General features: G+C 44.3%; 1 protein-coding gene across 3 annotated transcripts; it reads right to left on the bottom strand.

Annotated features, from left to right (window-relative positions):
• Positions 1–1,817: 1,817 nt before the first annotated feature.
• Positions 1,818–18,610, bottom strand: mgarpa (mitochondria localized glutamic acid rich protein a). Of its 3 annotated transcripts, XM_073486246.1 has the most exons (8): positions 18,441–18,610; positions 15,676–15,776; positions 14,714–14,819; positions 12,775–12,792; positions 9,338–9,649; positions 5,383–6,503; positions 3,829–3,875; positions 1,818–3,615 (listed from the first exon to the last, which is right to left on the bottom strand). In XM_073486246.1, exons 1-7 carry the CDS (start codon positions 18,514–18,516, stop codon positions 3,840–3,842), a joined length of 1,770 nt encoding a protein of 589 aa, XP_073342347.1. In that variant the 5' UTR covers positions 18,517–18,610; the 3' UTR covers positions 1,818–3,615; positions 3,829–3,839. The 3 variants fall into 3 exon arrangements, with proteins under 3 accessions (XP_073342347.1, XP_073342348.1, XP_073342349.1); XM_073486247.1 differs by lacking the exon at positions 3,829–3,875 and having other exon boundaries at positions 18,441–18,609; XM_073486248.1 differs by lacking the exons at positions 1,818–3,615; positions 3,829–3,875; positions 5,383–6,503; positions 9,338–9,649 and adding an exon at positions 10,910–11,970 and having other exon boundaries at positions 18,441–18,595.
• Between the last annotated feature and the right edge of the window lie 120 nt (positions 18,611–18,730).

The following is an 18,730-nucleotide window of genomic DNA, read 5'->3' as shown; positions in this document are numbered from 1 at the left end:
CGTAAGTACTGCGTGCTAAGAAAACTCGTATCTCCTTCACTGGCTCAGCAGCAGCAGCAACAAGAGACTGTTCAGACTTATTTGTAACAGAGTATCTTTATATTGCACTATTGTTATTTTTGCAAAAGTTAAAGGAGCACTATGTGGTTTTGGAGAAGAGATTAAACTCCGAATTGTAATATTTAAAATACTAATGAGGAAATAATGCAAACTTTTTCCATAAGTGAGTAAACATACGGTTCTCAAAAGGAAAATAAGGTCCCAGAACACTGTTTGAAGCTAGAAAGGTGGCAGGGTCCGCCACATATAAACAAATTAAAACAGTATAAATTGTGTTGTCCCTTAAGGTCAGTGTGTTTATTCAGTCATGGAAACAAAGAGAGTTTGTTTATTTAGTTTGTTTAGGCAGAAAAAAATCAGCCAATGAAGATCTTTCCCTGCTCATTAACATTTCTTCTACAAAACTACAGAGTGCTTCTTTAAAAGTAAAATTCCATCACCTCCACTGTATATTTCGGCAGATAACTTAAAGCGAGCCTATGTGACTTTGGGTAACCGGGTTCAGAAATGGTACTAAACGTAGCATAATAGCAGAAGTTGATGAGCATTAGACTCAGGTCTATTTGTCTATTACATGAAATGTTTAGTAAATTAAAACATCCATTTCTATTATTCATTAACAGTTTAGCATTTAAAAACTCAGCTTAGTTGCTTCTCTAGTGTGGGTGAGAAAGATTTGTTTGGCAGTGACCAAACCATCCACCAATCAGATCCTGATTAATATGTTTCTAAAGCCTGATTGGTGTGTGACAGAGAAAAAGAGAGGACACATGGTAACTCTTCATTGTACAGGTCTGCAAATGTCACGGCAAGTCATTATTACCAGGTAACATATTTGAAATTTTGTTTAGATTACCCCCAAAATATCACAATAATTACCTCAAAATGTATTGAAAACTATCCCAACATGATCTAATAATATTCTGTGATTTTCCAACAAGCAGTCAATAAATCGCTAATTTCTTTAATACATTTCATAGTTAGCCACCATAAAAATAATTACACACAAATACAACATCATCGAGAAGTTAATTTCCCATTTTAAACATTATGAAATTACCTATTGAGGCCTAACAATGCCTTCACACCACTGTCAGGTGTCACTCTTTATATTTTGAGACAAATAAACTAATAACAGGGAAAAAAATAATCATATTTCAAACCATTTAAGTACCTGGGTATGTGCATGTGTCAGACACAGAGTCCGATTATTGAATTGGTGAAAATAAAAAATTGTCTTTAATTTACTGATCAGCAGAAGTTAGACAGAAACTAATTGGAAGTTTCCTGGAAAAAGTTTAAAGAAATTAGCACACATTTATGAACTGCTTGTTGGAAAAAGAAAAAAAAAAGAATATTTTTATTAAATCATGTTGGAGTCATTTACATTTTTTTTAGGTCATTATTGTAATTGGCGGGGGTCATTTCAAATATGTTGCTTGGTAAATGCAACCTACTTAACACGACATTTCCAGACTTGTAAAATGAAATGTTGCCGATATCACTAGCGTTAGAAAACCAAAACCTGTGTTCATGTAGCATCTCATCAGTCAGAGGCTGGTGAAAGATCTGTTCTCAATTAATCTGGGCTCACCTAACCCAAACTCAAGGTGTTATACCCATCTATCTCAATTTTTACACAAAGGTAAGTCACTGAACTTCATCTCTTGCTTGTTTTTTTGACATAGAGCACACACACACAGTCATGTCAGCTTAGGTGTTCTTGGGAAGAATTGGTCTTAAAAAAACAACAGACATCATGTTTAATCCCTCTTTATTTTGCAAAAACAAGAAAAACAGTCGTGTGAAACAGCCAGTCACTCACTTACATCCTATGCCAGACACGTGCCTTTGAGCACTAAGGACAGTGTCATTTTCTAAATCTAATTTCTTTAAAATACCTGCTAACACTAAGTTCAGTTCTTCCCTCAGCTCTGATCTATTTCAATATAGCATATGTCAAGCTAAGAAAGACAGAAATTCAAAAGTAGAGGTAAAGAAAATCTGAAAGAGGAACTTAATGAAGACAGTACAACAGAGCTGTGGAAGCATTTCACACAGAGACCTTTCTTCAGACATACTGCAACACTTCCCAAACACACACACTTCATGTCACACCAGTATCATGGACGTTCGTACTTGCTGCAAGCCTTTCAATTACAACCACACAGGACTGACTGCTAGAACAAAAAGCTCTCCAAAAGACAGAAGAGTGAAAGAACATGATTCTGTTTATGTATTCCCCTACCCACCTAACAACTTGTCCTGACAGATCCATGACGCTGTCAAGGCAAAACCAGTATCCCTTCTCTTTAACTCAGTATCATTGACGGAAAGGGATTTCCCACTTTGACCATGATTGAATATGGATTGTGCAAATGAGGTTACAACATACTATCAGGGTATTTATCACATTCACTATGTATTCATTAGATTGTCTGCAAAAAGAGGAGGAACAAACTCACCTTAAAAAGGTAACAATGCTAAATCTAGACAAGAAAACACCTGCTGCACTGCCCTCTATGGGTCTAAACATTTCCTATCTGGCCACACCCCCATCATGATGTCACAGCTGGTGTTACCCAACAACCTTCAAGGGAAAATACCTGCTGGGACATCCTCAACTGGGGTGTGGCCGAAAGTGAACCATGAGTTTTAACCCAAACAGAGTAGTACAGCACTCTGTGTGTGTGTGTGTGTGTGTGTGTGTGTGTGTGTGTGTGTGTGTGTGTGTGTGTGTGTGTGTGTGTGTGTGTGTGTGTGTGTAGAACATAAGGGGAATCAAGTGTCTTACAGGAGAAGGTGTCTTGGTGATCAAATTCTAAGAAGTAACAATGTGTTTGGTGAAGATAGTGGCTTAGCAATTGAGTCGTTTGCTTAGGAGCTGTAACATTGCGATAGCATCAAGAGGAGGTCTGTAGTGTGATTTTAAACACGAGAGAAAAAACTGAGGTAACAAGGTAACTACTGAGCCAGTGTGCTCAAAGGGTTTCTTCATAAAAAAGATAAACCAGAGCAACAGTTCAAGAGGAGCAGAGGAAGAACCTGAGGTCGGGTACTGTAAAGAATGCTGGTGACTCAAAAAGAGCCCTCGTTTCAAGAGATAATACTGTAGGTTCACATCACAAGTGGCTGGGCATTGACTGGGTTGACAGGATGTGGGGAGGAGTATGGAGGATTCCACTGGAGTGATTTTTGAGGCAGTAAACAAGAAAAAATCTGGAGGTGAATGGCTCAGTTTGTCCACAACAGTAACAGGTTGTTACAAGAGTGAGGCGGCTAAAAGACAAAACAGAGATGTGTTCAACTACTGACTGGGCTCAGTGAGGACTATGGAGTCAAGACATGCAAGTCAGAGTGGAATGTCACAGTAATCGGGCTGTAGGGGCACCATGAATATGTTGGCATGACGGTCCCACACATTGTACACTATGGTCATTTTACACTGGAACCACATATTAGTCCCTTGTGTCCTTTGGGGTGGGGGTGGGGGGGCAAGTGTAGGAGAAAGGCACATCCTCTTCTGCAGGATAGTCATCATTCAGGAGCCATTTACTGTGATGAGGACAGAAATACATAGGTCAACAGTACTGTACACTGTCTGTATGAAATACGTTGCATTTGTTTTCTACATTCCTACAGTGTATTTAAACCTGAAGTATAAGAACATGGACATGAAGGGTAGGGATGTCAAATTCTATTCACAAGTACAGTGTCTCCACAGCCTTCTCTACCATGGTACATTAGAGATAATAAAAGGCTCAGTACCTTAGTTGGAACTACTGCATTTGCATCCTAAGAAGACGTCGCCTACCCTGAATAGCAGAGTTTAAAATCCATGTTAGAGTTATTTTTAAAGTCCACACTGATGAAGACAAGCAGGGGTGAAAACAGATATCATACTGAAGCATCCTCACAATACAACTGGTGTCTTCAGCTCATTCCTAAAATACTGTTAAACTCTACAACTTCGTGTTGGGAGATGTCTACCAAAATTGGCTTTTGACGATGTCCACAGTGAAACATCGTGATTACATCGTCGGTGGTGTGTCCCCTCAGCAGTTGCACATTAGCATACTACTTTACTCGCTGCCGTTCTGACCCACTGGTCTCACCCAGCGCAGAGAACTGTCTCCCGTCACTATTGACATACATCCCTGTGCTAGGTTTAAAAAGGGTCATTGTCTCTGCACCACATGTCTGTAACTTAGCTTTGTTCAGCCAGGTGCAGTCGCAGGCAAAAGTTTTCATCCACTCATAAAGAACATGTATATCATGGCAGTCTTCAGTTCAATGATTTCTACACCTCTCAGGTGTCAGTGTACACAGCCAAGTGTGTTTTACATCAACATGAGCTGAGAGGCTGCCGTGTTGAACAAAGCCCTTGCTCCAGACGCAGCGCCTTAAAGCTCGGCTGAAGTTTGCTGCTGATCACATGGACAAAGAAAAAACCTTCTGGAGGAAAACTGTGTGGTCACATGAAACAAAAACTGAGATGGTTGGCCACAAAGAGCAGCAATATGTTTTGAGGAGAGAAAGTGAGGCCTGTAACCCCAAGAACACCATACCTACCGTCAAGCATGGTCCTGGTAGTACTATGCTGTGGGGCTGTTTTGCTGCTCTAAAGAAAGTAAATGGAAAAGGAGGAAAATTATCTCCAAATCCTTCAGGAAAACCTAAAATCATCAGCCAGACGATTGGGTCTGGGGTGCAGTTGGGTGTTCCAACAGGACAGTGATCGCAAACACACATCAAAAGTGATAAAGGAATGGATCAATCAGGCTCGAATTGAGGTTTTGGAATGGCCTTCCTAAAGTTCTGACTTGAACACCATCGAGAACATGTGGACTGTGTATGAAGAAACAAGTTTCCACCTGGTTCAGATGGAAATGACATTTAACCAAATATTAGAATTGCTGTATGTATATTTTTGATCCAGCAGGTTTGGTCACATTTTCAGAAGACCTATAATAAATTCATTACTGAAACAAACTTCATGAATGTTTTTGTGACAAAGTAGTTTGTGTTCCTCTCATTCATCACAGAAACATGAGAGCTGTAGAAATCATTGGGACTGAAGACTGCCATGATATACATGTTCTTTATGAGTGGATGGAAACTTTTGACCGCAACTGTAGCTAGGAAGCTAAAATGCAAATAACCGCATGAGGAGAGGAACACACCAACAGTGGCCTGCAGTAAAGAAACACAGCTGCCACCAATGTAACCCAACATCTTGGCTTCACCTAACTGAGCAGGTTTAATGAGAAAATAATACAAGGGACATGGAGAGTACATGGAATCTTAAATGTTATCTGGTACCTCAGAAGCAGGAGCATCGTCATCTTCTGGAGCTGGGATGATTCTACCAGTCATGGGCCCTACTCCCAGAACCTTGGCCTGTTTATCCGCTTTAGGGGTTCCATCCAAAACCACAACAATGTACTCTCTCTTGGGACCTTCTGCTGGGGTCTCTGCAGGCGCTGCAGCTGGTTCTTCCACCACAGGGCTGGCTTCTTCTGCAATAGGGGCTGCTGCAACTTCTACAACTGTTGTGGTGACTGGTTCTTCAACTAGAGCTGCAGTATCATCAGGTTCGACTGGTGCAGAGGCAACTTCAACAACTGGTTCATCGGCTTTTTCTACCACTGGTACAACTTCAACTGGTGCTGGAGCTTCAACAACTGGTGCAGGTGTCTCTTCTACTGATGCAACCTCTACTGTTGCTTGGGCCTCTTCGACTACTGGTGCGGGCGCCTCTTCGACAACTGGTGCGGGCGCCTCCTCGACAACTGGTGCGGGCGCCTCCTCGACTACTGGTGCGGGCGCCTCCTCGACTACTGGTGCGGGCGCCTCCTCGACTACTGGTGCGGGCGCCTCCTCGACTACTGGTGCGGGCGCCTCCTCGACTACTGGTGCGGGAGCCTCCTCGACTACTGGTGCGGGAGCCTCTTCGACTACTGGTGCGGGAGCCTCTTCGACTACTGGTGCGGGAGCCTCTTCGACTACTGGTGCGGGAGCCTCCTCGACAACTGGTGCGGGCGCCTCTTCGACAACTGGTGCGGGAGCCTCCTCGACAACTGGTGCGGGAGCCTCCCCGACAACTGGTGCGGGCGCCTCCTCGACTACTGGTGCGGGCGCCTCCTCGACTACTGGTGCGGGCGCCTCTTCGACTACTGGTGCGGGCGCCTCCTCGACTACTGGTGCGGGCGCCTCTTCGACTACTGGTGCGGGAGCCTCTTCAACTGGTGCAACTTCCACTGGTGCAGCAGCTGCTTCTACTGGGGAAGGAGCCTCCTCTACTGGTGAAATTTCTTCAACAGGCGTTGCCTCCAGTGATGCCGGGGACTCTTCGTCTTTGAGGTCTTCAACAACGGGTGCCGAGCCTTCGTTTACTTCAGCTATCTTCGGCACCTCTAGAGTAGAGGCAGCAGCCAGCAACACTGCAACACAAAGTCCAGCCATCCAAACATCACTAATATTCAAGTTATATTTTCCTACATTTAGTTTACACAACTTAGGGTGGTTAGATGACGTAACTTGTTGGGCAATTGTGAGACCGTTCTCGGGTTAGAGAATTAAGTGAAGCAAATCTGGTGGATTGTGACTACATGCAGGTGCAAAGATAACAGGCAGTAGTGGCAGAAGTTGAAGAGAGCAGTGCAACAAACCAATGAAGTACCTCCATATAAAAATAAAAAATATACACAGTCTACACACAACCTGTAACTGCTGCTACTGTAGCTGCAAGTTAGCTTTGCTAGCCTAGCGGACACTGCTTGGAGCACTGCCGGTAAGTGTTGGTGTTCACACCGCTATCACTGCAGCTTTGGACCACTAGGAGGAAGTCTTTAGGTGCGGAGCCAGAATGTGACTGACTTTAAGTCACTGGCTACAGCTTCACTAAATAAAAGGCTGCAGACAGATGCAGAGCTGGACTTGTTGCTGATGAATAGTGAGTGATATTAGCTGGGTATATGTTACAGCTATATGTCTTGTGTTGTTGGTGTTTGGCTGTTAGCAAAGTTGTCAACTCGCTAGTTTTGATCAAAAGCCAAGTCAGCCCTTTTCAACAGAGCTTTAGCTGGTAGCATGTTACAGCCAGGCGTTACTGTCTCTGGTTCAGATTACGTTAGCTTAGCGTGCTCTTACTGTTCTGAGTTGTGTGCAACACTTGTACAAACTATGACTGCAGCATGGCAAAAAACACCTGAGCATGCATGTTTACTTCAACACATACTGTACGTTTTGAAGACGTAACATTTTTTATGACGTGCTGAGTTTTGTTTTTAGTTAGCAGCTAACGTTACATTACATCTGACAAAGTGTTACAGAAACCTGGGATTTGTGTTTATGACAGTTGTGTTGCACTGAGATGGTGGGGGAGCCAAATCATGCAAAATACTAATTTCTACATAATGTTGCTTTAAAGAAGTGTCTTTGAGACAGGATGTACTGGTTTCATTTTATAGTTGAAAAATACCCCGTCAGCCCTCTGTGATTTAGCACTACAATTTCTAGTCACTTGTTGGTCAGAATATACAGCAGTACTGGTATAATATGTGAGGCATAAGGTAGAATGTGAAAATATCAGCCGTGCCAACGTATCAAGTGTAGCTCTATTTAAGATTTAAAAACACAGGCATGACACCAATCACCCAGCATACCTCCTTCAAATGCTCACTGCTAAGTACAGGGACAGATTTTTAGCAATACATATGGAACAGATGTAGCTATAACATGCAAATAAACCCTTTTGAAGTAAATCACCGTGCAAACAGAGGGGTTGTGTCTTGATGAACGCAGAAGTGCATTTGTGATACACAGTGCAGCAAAGCAGAGTCGAATGCAGAAAGCAGTGAGAAGATGGTGAAAATGCTCTTAATAATAAATGAAAAGATCATGCTTGTGTCGGTTAGTTCACTTCAAAACATCCCTCACATATTGAATATACTAATGTTATTTACAGAAAAATGAATTTGTGGATCTCTGAAGACAAAATAAGCACTGAAATGTAATTGTTGAACTGGAATGAATGGATAGAAAGTCCTTATTTTAAGGCTCCAATACAAATGACTGCAATAACACCAATTCAGACAAATTAAAGACGGCAGTAAACCTTTCCAGTTTGAGAAAAGCTTTATTGTATGGCTCGATGAATTACCGCAAATTGTTCACAGTGCTCGTTATCCAGTTATAAGCAAAATAAAAATATGATCACATATGGTTTGAATCACTAAATAGTGTCATTATGTCTGACATTTACTCCGACTGTACGATTTCTGACAGATTCACATTACACTTGAGGACACTAACACACTGCAGCAGTTACAGGGTTTGTACACAATCTCAGAACCATCTCATCTTACTGAAGGATATACACAACTGTACCACAGTTTAAAAAGGATAAACAGGCATCTACCTGCTCTGTGATAACTGGCAAAGTATAACAACATTACAGAGGTTTGTATCAAGGAAATACAGCGTTTGTTAAATCTCATCGAATATCATTAGGGGCTTCATAACAAAGCGATACCAACGATATGACAGCATTTGAGGGGTGTTCCTGCTTGTTCTCTTGCCATGTCGCTTTTCTTGTGTGTGGTTGGTTAACCCAGATTTAATACGGCTCGTGATATTCTCATGGGGGAATAAACAGGGTTCAGTGCCATTTACTGTACGATATCAGGGCCAATCATGCATACATGATGTTTGTACTGAGAGTGATCACATTTATTTCACCCATAACTGCCAATGAGCGTCACATAAAGACCTCACTGTGGAAATGCCTCACTGTGGTGTGCAGTTGGAAATCAAGAGGAACCTGTTGCCTCCCTCGTTTTCAAACATAATAACCTGAACGAATATAGACATCATACAAAGTAATCTACTCTGCGCTCCAGAAAAATCTTATGTCCTCTTTGCGTGAAGAAATGCACACAATGCTGCCCCCTATACCCGCTCCAATAAATAAAAGGGAAAATATACAGCTCTAGGAAGACAGAAGAGAACGATCAGTAAGAGGTGAACCAGGCACCCGAGGAGAAGCAGCTAACCTCTAGTGGTTCTAGACAGTGACCGGAAGTTACCAGTTTTGTTGTTCCCAGTGTTGTGAGGGAGGAAAATGACCTACTGCCACCAACCCTTTAGTTAAGGTAGTTAAGAGATAGTCAAGTGTGCGTCTGGTAATGTGTGTGTGTGTCTCCCTGTGGTGAATGTGTGGAACCTCAGGCGTCGGAGGCAGCTGCCTCCTCCTCCTCAGAGGAAGAAGTCGTACCGTTGCTTTCGGGCTCCTCGGCAGCAACAGCTGGTGGTTCTGCAATGGCCTCAGCAGCCTCTTCAACAGCTTCAGCCACTTGGACCACTTCTTCTGCCACCGCCTCCACTTCCTGCGCAGCTTCAGCAACGACCTCAGCCACCTCTGCAACGGCCTCGGCAGCCTCTTCTACGACCTCGGCGACTGCCTCCACTACAGTGTCTGCCTCGCCATCAGCAGCTGCAGGGGCCTCCTCTTCGACAGCTTCAGCCTCTTCACTGGTCTCCTCAGCTGCTGCCTCCTCCTCAGCTGCTGCCTCCTCCTCCTCCTCACCTGGAACACAAGAACCAGGGGGACAGTTTCAGCCACAGCATTGGTTTGACTGACAGGACATAAACATTCTGTTGTCTTCTACACTGAGCAGCCAGTAGTCTTGATGTTCACTCTACAAACCCCCCCGCCTCCCAGCCAAACTACAGTTTTCACTGGTACAGACACATGGAGTTTGAAAAGCTGCATGTAAGAAGATCAACAAGGCAAAACATCTCTTCTCAAATGTTAGCTATTTTGATTAAATATTTAAAAAGGCATAGTAAACATGATTCATATACTATCAGTAGCTGGGTTTCCATCCAAGGTGTGAGACGGACAACGACGAGAGAAAAGACGATGAAAATGTTTCGGGATACCAATAAAGCTCAACAGTAGTAGGGCTGTCACTTTTTATTGGAAATGTGAAAAAAACACTCCAACATGTAAAAATATTGTCAATATTTAACTGAAAGAAATCGTGCACACTGAACAGCAGTGTAGTGAGAGAGCTGACAGTGTAATGCACTTTGGTGTTAGCTGGACTAAAGCACAGTGAGTTCCAGACCTACAAAACGCTGACGCTTGACCCTGACTTGCTGAGCAAGTTTCCCCGCTGGCTGTTTACCTTGTGAGGCAGCTGAGATTCTTTGCTGCATTTTAAAAATCCAACAGCCTGACAGTATTGGAGGGCAAAAAATCTGAAGTAATTTAGAGCACTGTTAGTTGATTAGTTTAAAACAAGTGACTGTTCTAAAACATTTCTGAACATCTCCGATTTGAGACAGCGAGTGGTTGCTGCCAACACCTCCACTGTTTTCGACGTAAATGGGACAGCAGCAGCAGTGTCCTGGGCCATACTTTGGATATTATGATGGTTCAATGTTTTCAACTTGCTTGGAAAGTCAGACTCAAGTGAGTCTGACAGCTGGATGGAAACACAGCTACCGAGAGCCGATCATATTCTTAGCAGGTCTATCGGGAAATGCTTCTTCTAGACATGCCAGTCCAAACCTTACCGCTGCCTCAGTGAATACATCACCTGAAAAACCCAGAGGCGACAACTTTACTACACCGTGTGCATGCAAACTCAAAGACAGGGAGGGGCATGAAAGAGACGAGAGGGAGGGAGGGAGGGGAAGAGGAGGGAGAGGAGTGCAGGGTTAGGTGGAGGGTAGAGGGGGTGAAGTTGAATCTTGGTTCTTACCATCCGATTAACAAGCTATCAGTTATCTGGAAGTCTGAAAGTCAGTCTGACAGTGAGACAGACACCGAGACAGCCCAGGGGGTTGTGCGTCTTTAATTTTTAACTCAGGAACACCTTCACCATTCTACATTTACCATTAACAAGAACATACCAAGCTGTGGGAGACAGGGACCAGCTTTGACTCTGATGCTTAACACATGATCACTGACTGTTGGGAGTGATAGTAGCTGGAGCAAATTCAAAACACTTTCCTATTGCAAATGAGACCAAAAAAACGTAATAATCAAAAAAAATCTGATTTAAGCTGCCAAATCTATTATCAGCATTATTTCACCTGAAATAGCTATTGCTTGAAAATGTTTAATAAGTTCTATACCACTGATCCTATCCGTGTGCATCAATAACTCATGTAAAACAGAGTTTTTCTTAGCTTTTCAGTGCTACACATACTAATAAACTGATGAGTAAACATGCATTCAGGCACCGAGATTTAGCACCGATTGGTTTATTATGGCTACTCTAAAGTATTGCATTAGGGACGGCCCGACATAATGCCTCCGCCCGCAGCTGTCACAGCCATGGAGTCATAACAACAGTAGATGAATGCCGCTGACAGCAGATAAATATTTGTATGTGTTGACCTGAAACAGATCTAAATGTAAAGGTGGCTACACCAGCTAACAGAGCCCTTTGGACAATGCTAATGGATTACTATCACTCACAACAGTGCATGCCAGTGTGTTAGCAATTACAGCTCTGCACAGCAGTTGGCCGACTGGCTAATGTCCCACAAAAACAAAGTAGATTTTTTAACATTCATAACCAAACATGATATAGTACATTGACAAAACTGGATCGTGGATACTGTTGTCAAGTCCATTAATCCTCTTCACAGATTTACACATTAACATTTAGCAGCAAGAGGCAAAAAAACAAAACGCAGAAAAGGAGCACCGGATCAATATCCTTCACAGTACTGTCCAGAGGTTTTAGGCTCAGAAGAGGACTCGTTTTCTTTCTTTCTTAGCAGAACAGGGAAGGAGGAGAGAGGGGTTTTGTTTTCCTGTTCAGATCCAAAGAGTCCAGTTCTAGGACGAATATCCATGCGGCCACAGAGGACCTTAGCTTTACCATTACACTGAAAAGAGTAAAGACACAGAGAGTTAGAGATAAGGGAAGAAAAGATTTAGCTCTTTTAAAAAGCCACGTTCAATTTACACAATAAAGTCAATCTACATTCAACCAGAGGCTACGCATGTGACAGATGGTAATGGGCTGCTAGCGAGATGCACTGCTAATGCTAATGGAGAAAGCCGTATGAGAAGAAGCCTTAGTCATGAGGAAATTATGACAACGTCACTAGTTTGTCCAACTTGAAGCGGACATGTCTTCAACAGTCTGGAAGAATTGAAAGCCTAGCCTACTTGTGCTAATGTGAAGGACCCAGTGAGGAGTGGGAGGGAGAGAGAGGACGGACTGATCTGGTGACCAAGCCTTTGGGCCAGAAGGGTAAAGTGAGGAGAGGTGAGAGAGGTCGCACGGGAGGACATGTGTCAAAATTGTATTGGCCACATTGTGAGAGGGTGTTTGTCGACATGTTGGTTCATTCCTGAGGGAGGCATGCATGGATCTTGATGAACTGCATTGGTCTGTGTTAGATGTGACAACTGTCTGCTGTTGCAATCACATTATTTCCATTTAGGTGTAGATGTCGTCATTTCTGTGTACAACACTTGGTTAATTTCCTTCCCACGGTCTAACATGCAACAAGTGCTAAAAACATTCAGTGATTGGTGGGATCATGAGCTTTGATTGCAAGTGGAATTATTACAAGCACAGTCGAGCCCACGCCAACATTTCCTCAACCTCAGGTCAACATTTCAGTGAAGCAGTCAGAAAGTTCTCAGGCAGTGACAATGAATGATGTGATGACACAACTCACCCTCTTCATCGTCCGCCTCTGCAAGCAAACACAAACATCAGTGTAAGTTTCACATAGAAATGAGCTGCAGCAACAGTAGCTGCTCAGTTGTAGAGCAGTAAAGAAATGTCTGGAAAAACTAGAGTTTGTTTTCTGAAGAATGCCCAAATTAGCTTTCTCAACTCTGGTAGACGTTATAGCATCAGGGACAGCTACTCGTTACTGTTGTTTACTCCAACAGTTAACCTGTTACTGCCTTAGAACAATGCTTTTAATACATATTTGAAACCCGACTCTGAACACTCTTCTTCCTATGCATTAGTGACTGTACACAGTGATGGGATCCGTTCACTACAGTGTGTTTGTTTTATTCATACTGGTCAGACTGGTTCAAGTCTACTAATGTCCCCTGTCTACAACCGAACATGGGCTGTTAAGAGTGTGCTAGCCACAACAAAGTGTCAGCCAACTATCAGTGATGACACACAGATAATATTCAAACAGAACACACAGTCGCGTGTACTGCAGAGATGTTTATGTTGAGAGGAAATGAGTTTGTATAAGAGAGGGGGGCTGCTGTACAGTCTGACTGGACTAAAGCGTCGTCAACTTCAGGAGTCACATTCTCGCACGCATGGTTCTATAATAAACAGGCAGGACAGCAGTGTGTGTGTGTGTGTGTGTGTGTGTGTGTGTGTGTGTGTGTGTGTGTGTGTGTACTTGCGTCTCTAAGCTGCTGAGACAACTCTACCAACAGACCGAGTCTCTTCATTGGTGGCGTTCCCTCACTGCTGAAATAAGCAGGGGATAATCTGGGACTGTCCCACAATCCTTTGCTTAGGGTGAACTCAATCATTTCACTCAAAGTGAGGCCGAGGCTGGACAGATATAAAACTGCTCAATTCATTCAAATGATTTTAGTTTTCATGCTTGTTGGCTCTCGTTTCAGCACCAGGAGCTGTCCACAGTACGAGCCATCAGGCTTCACACAGTGCAGAACCAGGCCCAGCACTGTGTTGTTCTCCTCGTGGGGTGTTTCATTATTAGGTGGTCAGTTTGTGTCATTGTGATGTCATCTGGCAGTGGATTTATCTTGTTCTGTCTGGAGTAGTTTTTGTCTTACAGTTTTAGAATCATCCAATAAAGCTACAATTTCTAAATTCTTATAAATAATTATAGTCCAGACTTAGCCCACACATTGCTGTTTGCCAACCCCTTTGCTAAATGGTTTATTAAAAACATCTTCACACAACTAGAGATGACTTCTACTACCACAGCACAGAGACAAAATGATTATTATCTGTAGTTACTCCACAAGTCAGTCAGTCCATTCATATGGCGTCTGCTCAGACATGGACAATGTCAAATATTTATCTAGTCAGTAATGAATCAAAATTAATGCAAGACTTAATGGCAAAGGACACATGTCAGCTGTATATATAACATGCGTCAGGACAGCTGTTCCAAAAACACATTGAAGCCAATAGTGCCATCCATGGGTCCATTTGCATTTTGCTGAGGAGTTTGCTCTGTTTGTCTGTCGGAGGGTTTGCCGAATGACGAAGCTTCTATGTTCTTATGCTACTTGCATGCTGGTCCTACTAGTGATTGTTTGTCCTCACCAACGGATTAAAAATAACAGAAAACAACCAGGATGAGCAGATCATTGCTGTGTTTTAAACGGTCCGAACCGAAGTGAAGGATTGGTTATAGGATTAGTTAGCCTTTTAGCTTCAACTCAATATAACCTGTCAAAGTGGAAGTGGAGCTAAAATAAAATGCAGCCATCAGAACCAAATCCTATTTGGATTGTACCGACACAGCAAGAACAAGTGAGCAAAGTTTTATTGAGAACCACTTTTACATTCACATGAGCAGGCCAGTGTAGGGATCTGGTCTGTGATCAGCCTATGGCAAAGTGGGTGAAAACTGCAAGTGTCAGGTGAGGAGGAATACTTACTCTTGTATGGCCATGGTCGAGGTACCCACTCTGTCTTGGGTCTGGCATTGATTTCTGCAATGCGATCATTGAACCTGGCGCTGTCTGTGGACACAGTGCTGACCGCCTGTGGACAGAGGAACAAGTCTCAGTCTGATATTTCCGTTCAGATCTCAGCCCTCAATTAAAAAGATTCACATTCCACATACGTCGTAAATCTACAGGATGATGATGATGATGATGATGATGATGATGATGATGACAATAATAATAATAATGATAAGGGCCACTGTGAAAAATTGAGCTTTGAATTTTTTCAGAATTCTGACGCTAAGAAAAAAGCCCGCCCCCATCCATCGTGTTCACTTTCAGCTTTCATGTTCAGTTACTGCTGCTGAAAACACGTTTCCTGTAATGTTGCTTCATAATAAAAGCTTTTAAATGACTAAATAATAGGGGGGCTTTTATTGTGAAAAAGTTATTAGTATATTTTAACTGAATTAGCAGAGCCACTTTGTTAGCGGTGGTTCTTCAATAGTACTGCAGGGATTGGGACAAGCGTGTCATTGGTTTAAAAGACACACCATCAAGCAGGTCGCCCAGTTGTGATGGAAAAGCAAAACCTCGCGGGGGGATGCACCTCGGAGCATGCCTGCCTTTTTGTATATTAGTTTAGTATTGATGAGACTGCGGCGCCATTTTGGCCACAACGATAAAGACGATAAAGCATGTATGTGCCTGATCCGTCCGTCAGCTACATTAAATCAGCAGTAGCCTGCTGTCCTCAGTGTGAACTGTGAATGTCACAACACCACCTTTAAAGTCAGTTTTTATTTTTTTTTTATTTATTTATTTTTTACAGTGGCCTTAATACCATCTTGTGTAAATCAGAATATGTCAGAGCTGCTAACCTGACGCCGTGTCTGTTGGTGTCAAATGTGTTGAAGCTGAAAAGGTGAACTTTTAGAAACAACATAACTTACGTATGTCACAGCACCAACAAAGGCTCCACCACACAGCAGGGCGTAGACTATGTTCTCCCCAGACCCACCAGGAACTGATGACATCTGCCGCCGCTGCACAACTGGAAAAGGGTTAAAAGGACACACATTAGACTGTTTGATAACTCTTTAGATTTTCCTAATAGAGCCGTTAGAGGAGGTCCCTTCAGTGACAGATCACAGATGGAACAAAAGGGGGCTGAATCTAAATTAACCATGCAGTCCCCTGAACTGCTTTGCCTCTGTGTCCCCCCACTGTTGATGACCCTGGACAGACCCTCGTGGCTTTGAAAAGCTCCTTCAGGACAGGAATAATGTGCAGCACGAACCCATAAGCCTCGGCTCTCAGTGAGAAAGGGATTGGTGAGAGAGCACCCTAAGGCGCTCTCGGGCTCATGATGCCTCCTACTCTGATTGGATTTAGCGCCATAGATTTAGATTGCCAAAAATAAGCCTGTCAGCACTTGTTTGGCGCCTGCAAGGTACTTCACTAATTCACACCCTTTGAGAAGAGACACAGTTTGGTCTTGGTCTGTTATGTTAATTATGTTAATTTTGTGCTGCGATTTCAGGTGATAAAGTGGTCGACGGAAAATTTTAATCAACTAGTCCCAGAGTTTGGCCCAGCGCTTTCTTTGCAGACGGAACATTTAGCACGGCGAAGAAAAACGCAGGCGAGCAGGCTTTGTTTACTATCAAAAACCAGAGTCAACACCTCCTCCCATACTGCTTACATCGGCTCTCACTTACAACCTCAAACACCACAGATCCAACAAACCCAACGTGGAGCTCAACGCTGTGACGCAGACAGCACTGAGCCGGGCCATGTCTTTTTGTACGTCTCGCTCTTAACTGGACTTACTGCTGGTGCTTTGTTGTTACCTCCCCCGAGGAGGTGATGTTTTCACCTGATGTCTGTCGGTTCGTCATGTATCAGCAGGATTACACAAAAACTACTGAACAGATCTCTAACCTTGGATGGAGGGTGGGTCTCAGCCCAGAACTGAGCCCATTAACTTGTGGTGTGGGTCCAGATAAAGGGACCGATCCAGGAATTTGTTCTCATTTCCTTTAACATTGTGAGATTTGTCAACATTTTGGTTAATGCCTCAGGGAATATGGATCTTGATGAATAACATCAGGTGTGTTTAGGCAGCTGGTATCTGTAAGTGAGTACAATTAGAACCTAAACAAAAATCCAGATCCAGCAGATTGAAATAGGTTTTATTTGATATTGGATTAGGCTGTGAGGAAGTTACCCAGTATGCAGGGCTCCGACACGACCCCCCACCACCCTGTTATTTACGCCGGTTAATCGGCTCAAGTGGATGTATGGGTTGGGGGGGATAAGGTGGTGAAATTCATCATCGGCGGAGGGGGAGGCAGGTCAACAGGTCACAGGATTACAGCATGATACCCTGCTCTGGTTAACGGGCCCACTGAGGGAAAGAAGGGCTGCTGGAGTCTCGTCTCTGGACGGATGTTGGCTGCACAGTGGACATCACTGTGAGGTAATCTCTTTACGGGCCCCCAGCAGAGCCTGGCAGCAAGCACAACCTCCGTGAGAGGGCATGTCGTGCTGCCATCTTTTTATAGTCTCAGGGCTTTGTCAGGAGTTTCCTGAAGCAGGCAGCTGAAGAGGACAGGTCAGTCAACATGGAGGAGACGGTCCTATGATGTGGAGCTCTGGTGGCTGCTACACCTGAACTCGCTGTCCCAGTCAGTTACATCATTAAAAAGGACCTACTACCCTAAAGGATGGATGTCCTCTTTGGACAGGGCCTTCGCCCTGAGACACGCTGTTAGCTGCACTGACAGACTGGAGGTCACATCTGCTCCAGTGCAGCGCTGACGTAACGTTAGCTTCACGTTAGCCTACAGGAGGCTAACGGGACTGTTAGCACACAGACACCTTTCTGCTGACTAAGTGACGGTATGTAGTGATGACTGTCCTTCTTCATCGTCATCATCATCATCGTCATCATCATCAGGCTGCCTCCACACGCTGACAGTCTCCATGTGTCACTTCATCGTGATGAAGAGGAGCTGCGGAACCCGGCCGTCGCCAGCTCACAGCAGCCGTGGATGTATGCCCCCTATACATCTCTCTCTCTCACACACACACACGCGCACTCTCTCTCTCTGACAGTCAGACTGACAGACACACACAGACAGACAGACAGGCCACGTGACTGACAGCGGCCACCATGTTTCCGCGGCCTGGTGAAGGTCACAGTCTAATGTATACATGCTGTACATTGACGTTAACAGCAGAGGCCGCTTCACCTTCAGGGAGAGGACACCTCACCGCGGCTCCCTCCCTCGTGGCTCTTATATAGGAGCTGCTGGGCCTCCCGTTACACTGGCTTCAAATGTAACGCGTACCGTTTATAAAGTAACGTATGGAGGGGAGGCTGGGCAGGCTCCACGCTGTGGTGTCCGCTGTGCTCCACCCTCAGGAGACACTCACCGTGTCTCCACAGGCAGCCGCCTCATGTCCAGCCTGCCCGCACAGTGAAACCACAGCAGCTCCTGCCCCGACTTCAACCAGAGCAGCCAGCTGACCTTCACATCACACGGGCAGCCATTACCACGCTCCCGCACGCAGCCGGGCTGACATGAGAACAACGTGTACTATCGCAGCGGGCACGGAGAAAAACGTCACCAGGCAGATATCGTGGATAACACACACAATACGTAGTTTTCCCCTCGTTTTAAAGGTATTTTTCCTGGCTGATGAAACTCACCATCCCGGGGCAACCTGTAGGCTGCTCTCCGTGCCAAAGGCCCACACCTCTGCCAGGCTGCTCTGCAGGAAAACATCGCTGCTCTCCGGGATAGGACGAGGCTGCTGCAGCTTCAGCACACGCTGGATGAATGGCTGCTGGCTGCTGAAGAGACGGGAGGAGGCGGAGGACAGACCTGCCCTCTGTGGCTGTATGAAGGCTGCTTAGTGCCACACAGCGGCAGGAAGATGATCTGTATGAGGAGTCGTTAGCACCCTAGAAGAGGAGGGTAAATCTAAGAGAACATGTTT

This window comes from Pagrus major, chromosome 18 (genome assembly GCF_040436345.1).
Source record: "Pagrus major chromosome 18, Pma_NU_1.0".
In the NCBI taxonomy this organism is placed as follows: domain Eukaryota; kingdom Metazoa; phylum Chordata; class Actinopteri; order Spariformes; family Sparidae; genus Pagrus; species Pagrus major.
Note: the sequence above shows the minus strand (reverse complement) of the source record. Positions and strands in the feature narration are given on the sequence as shown.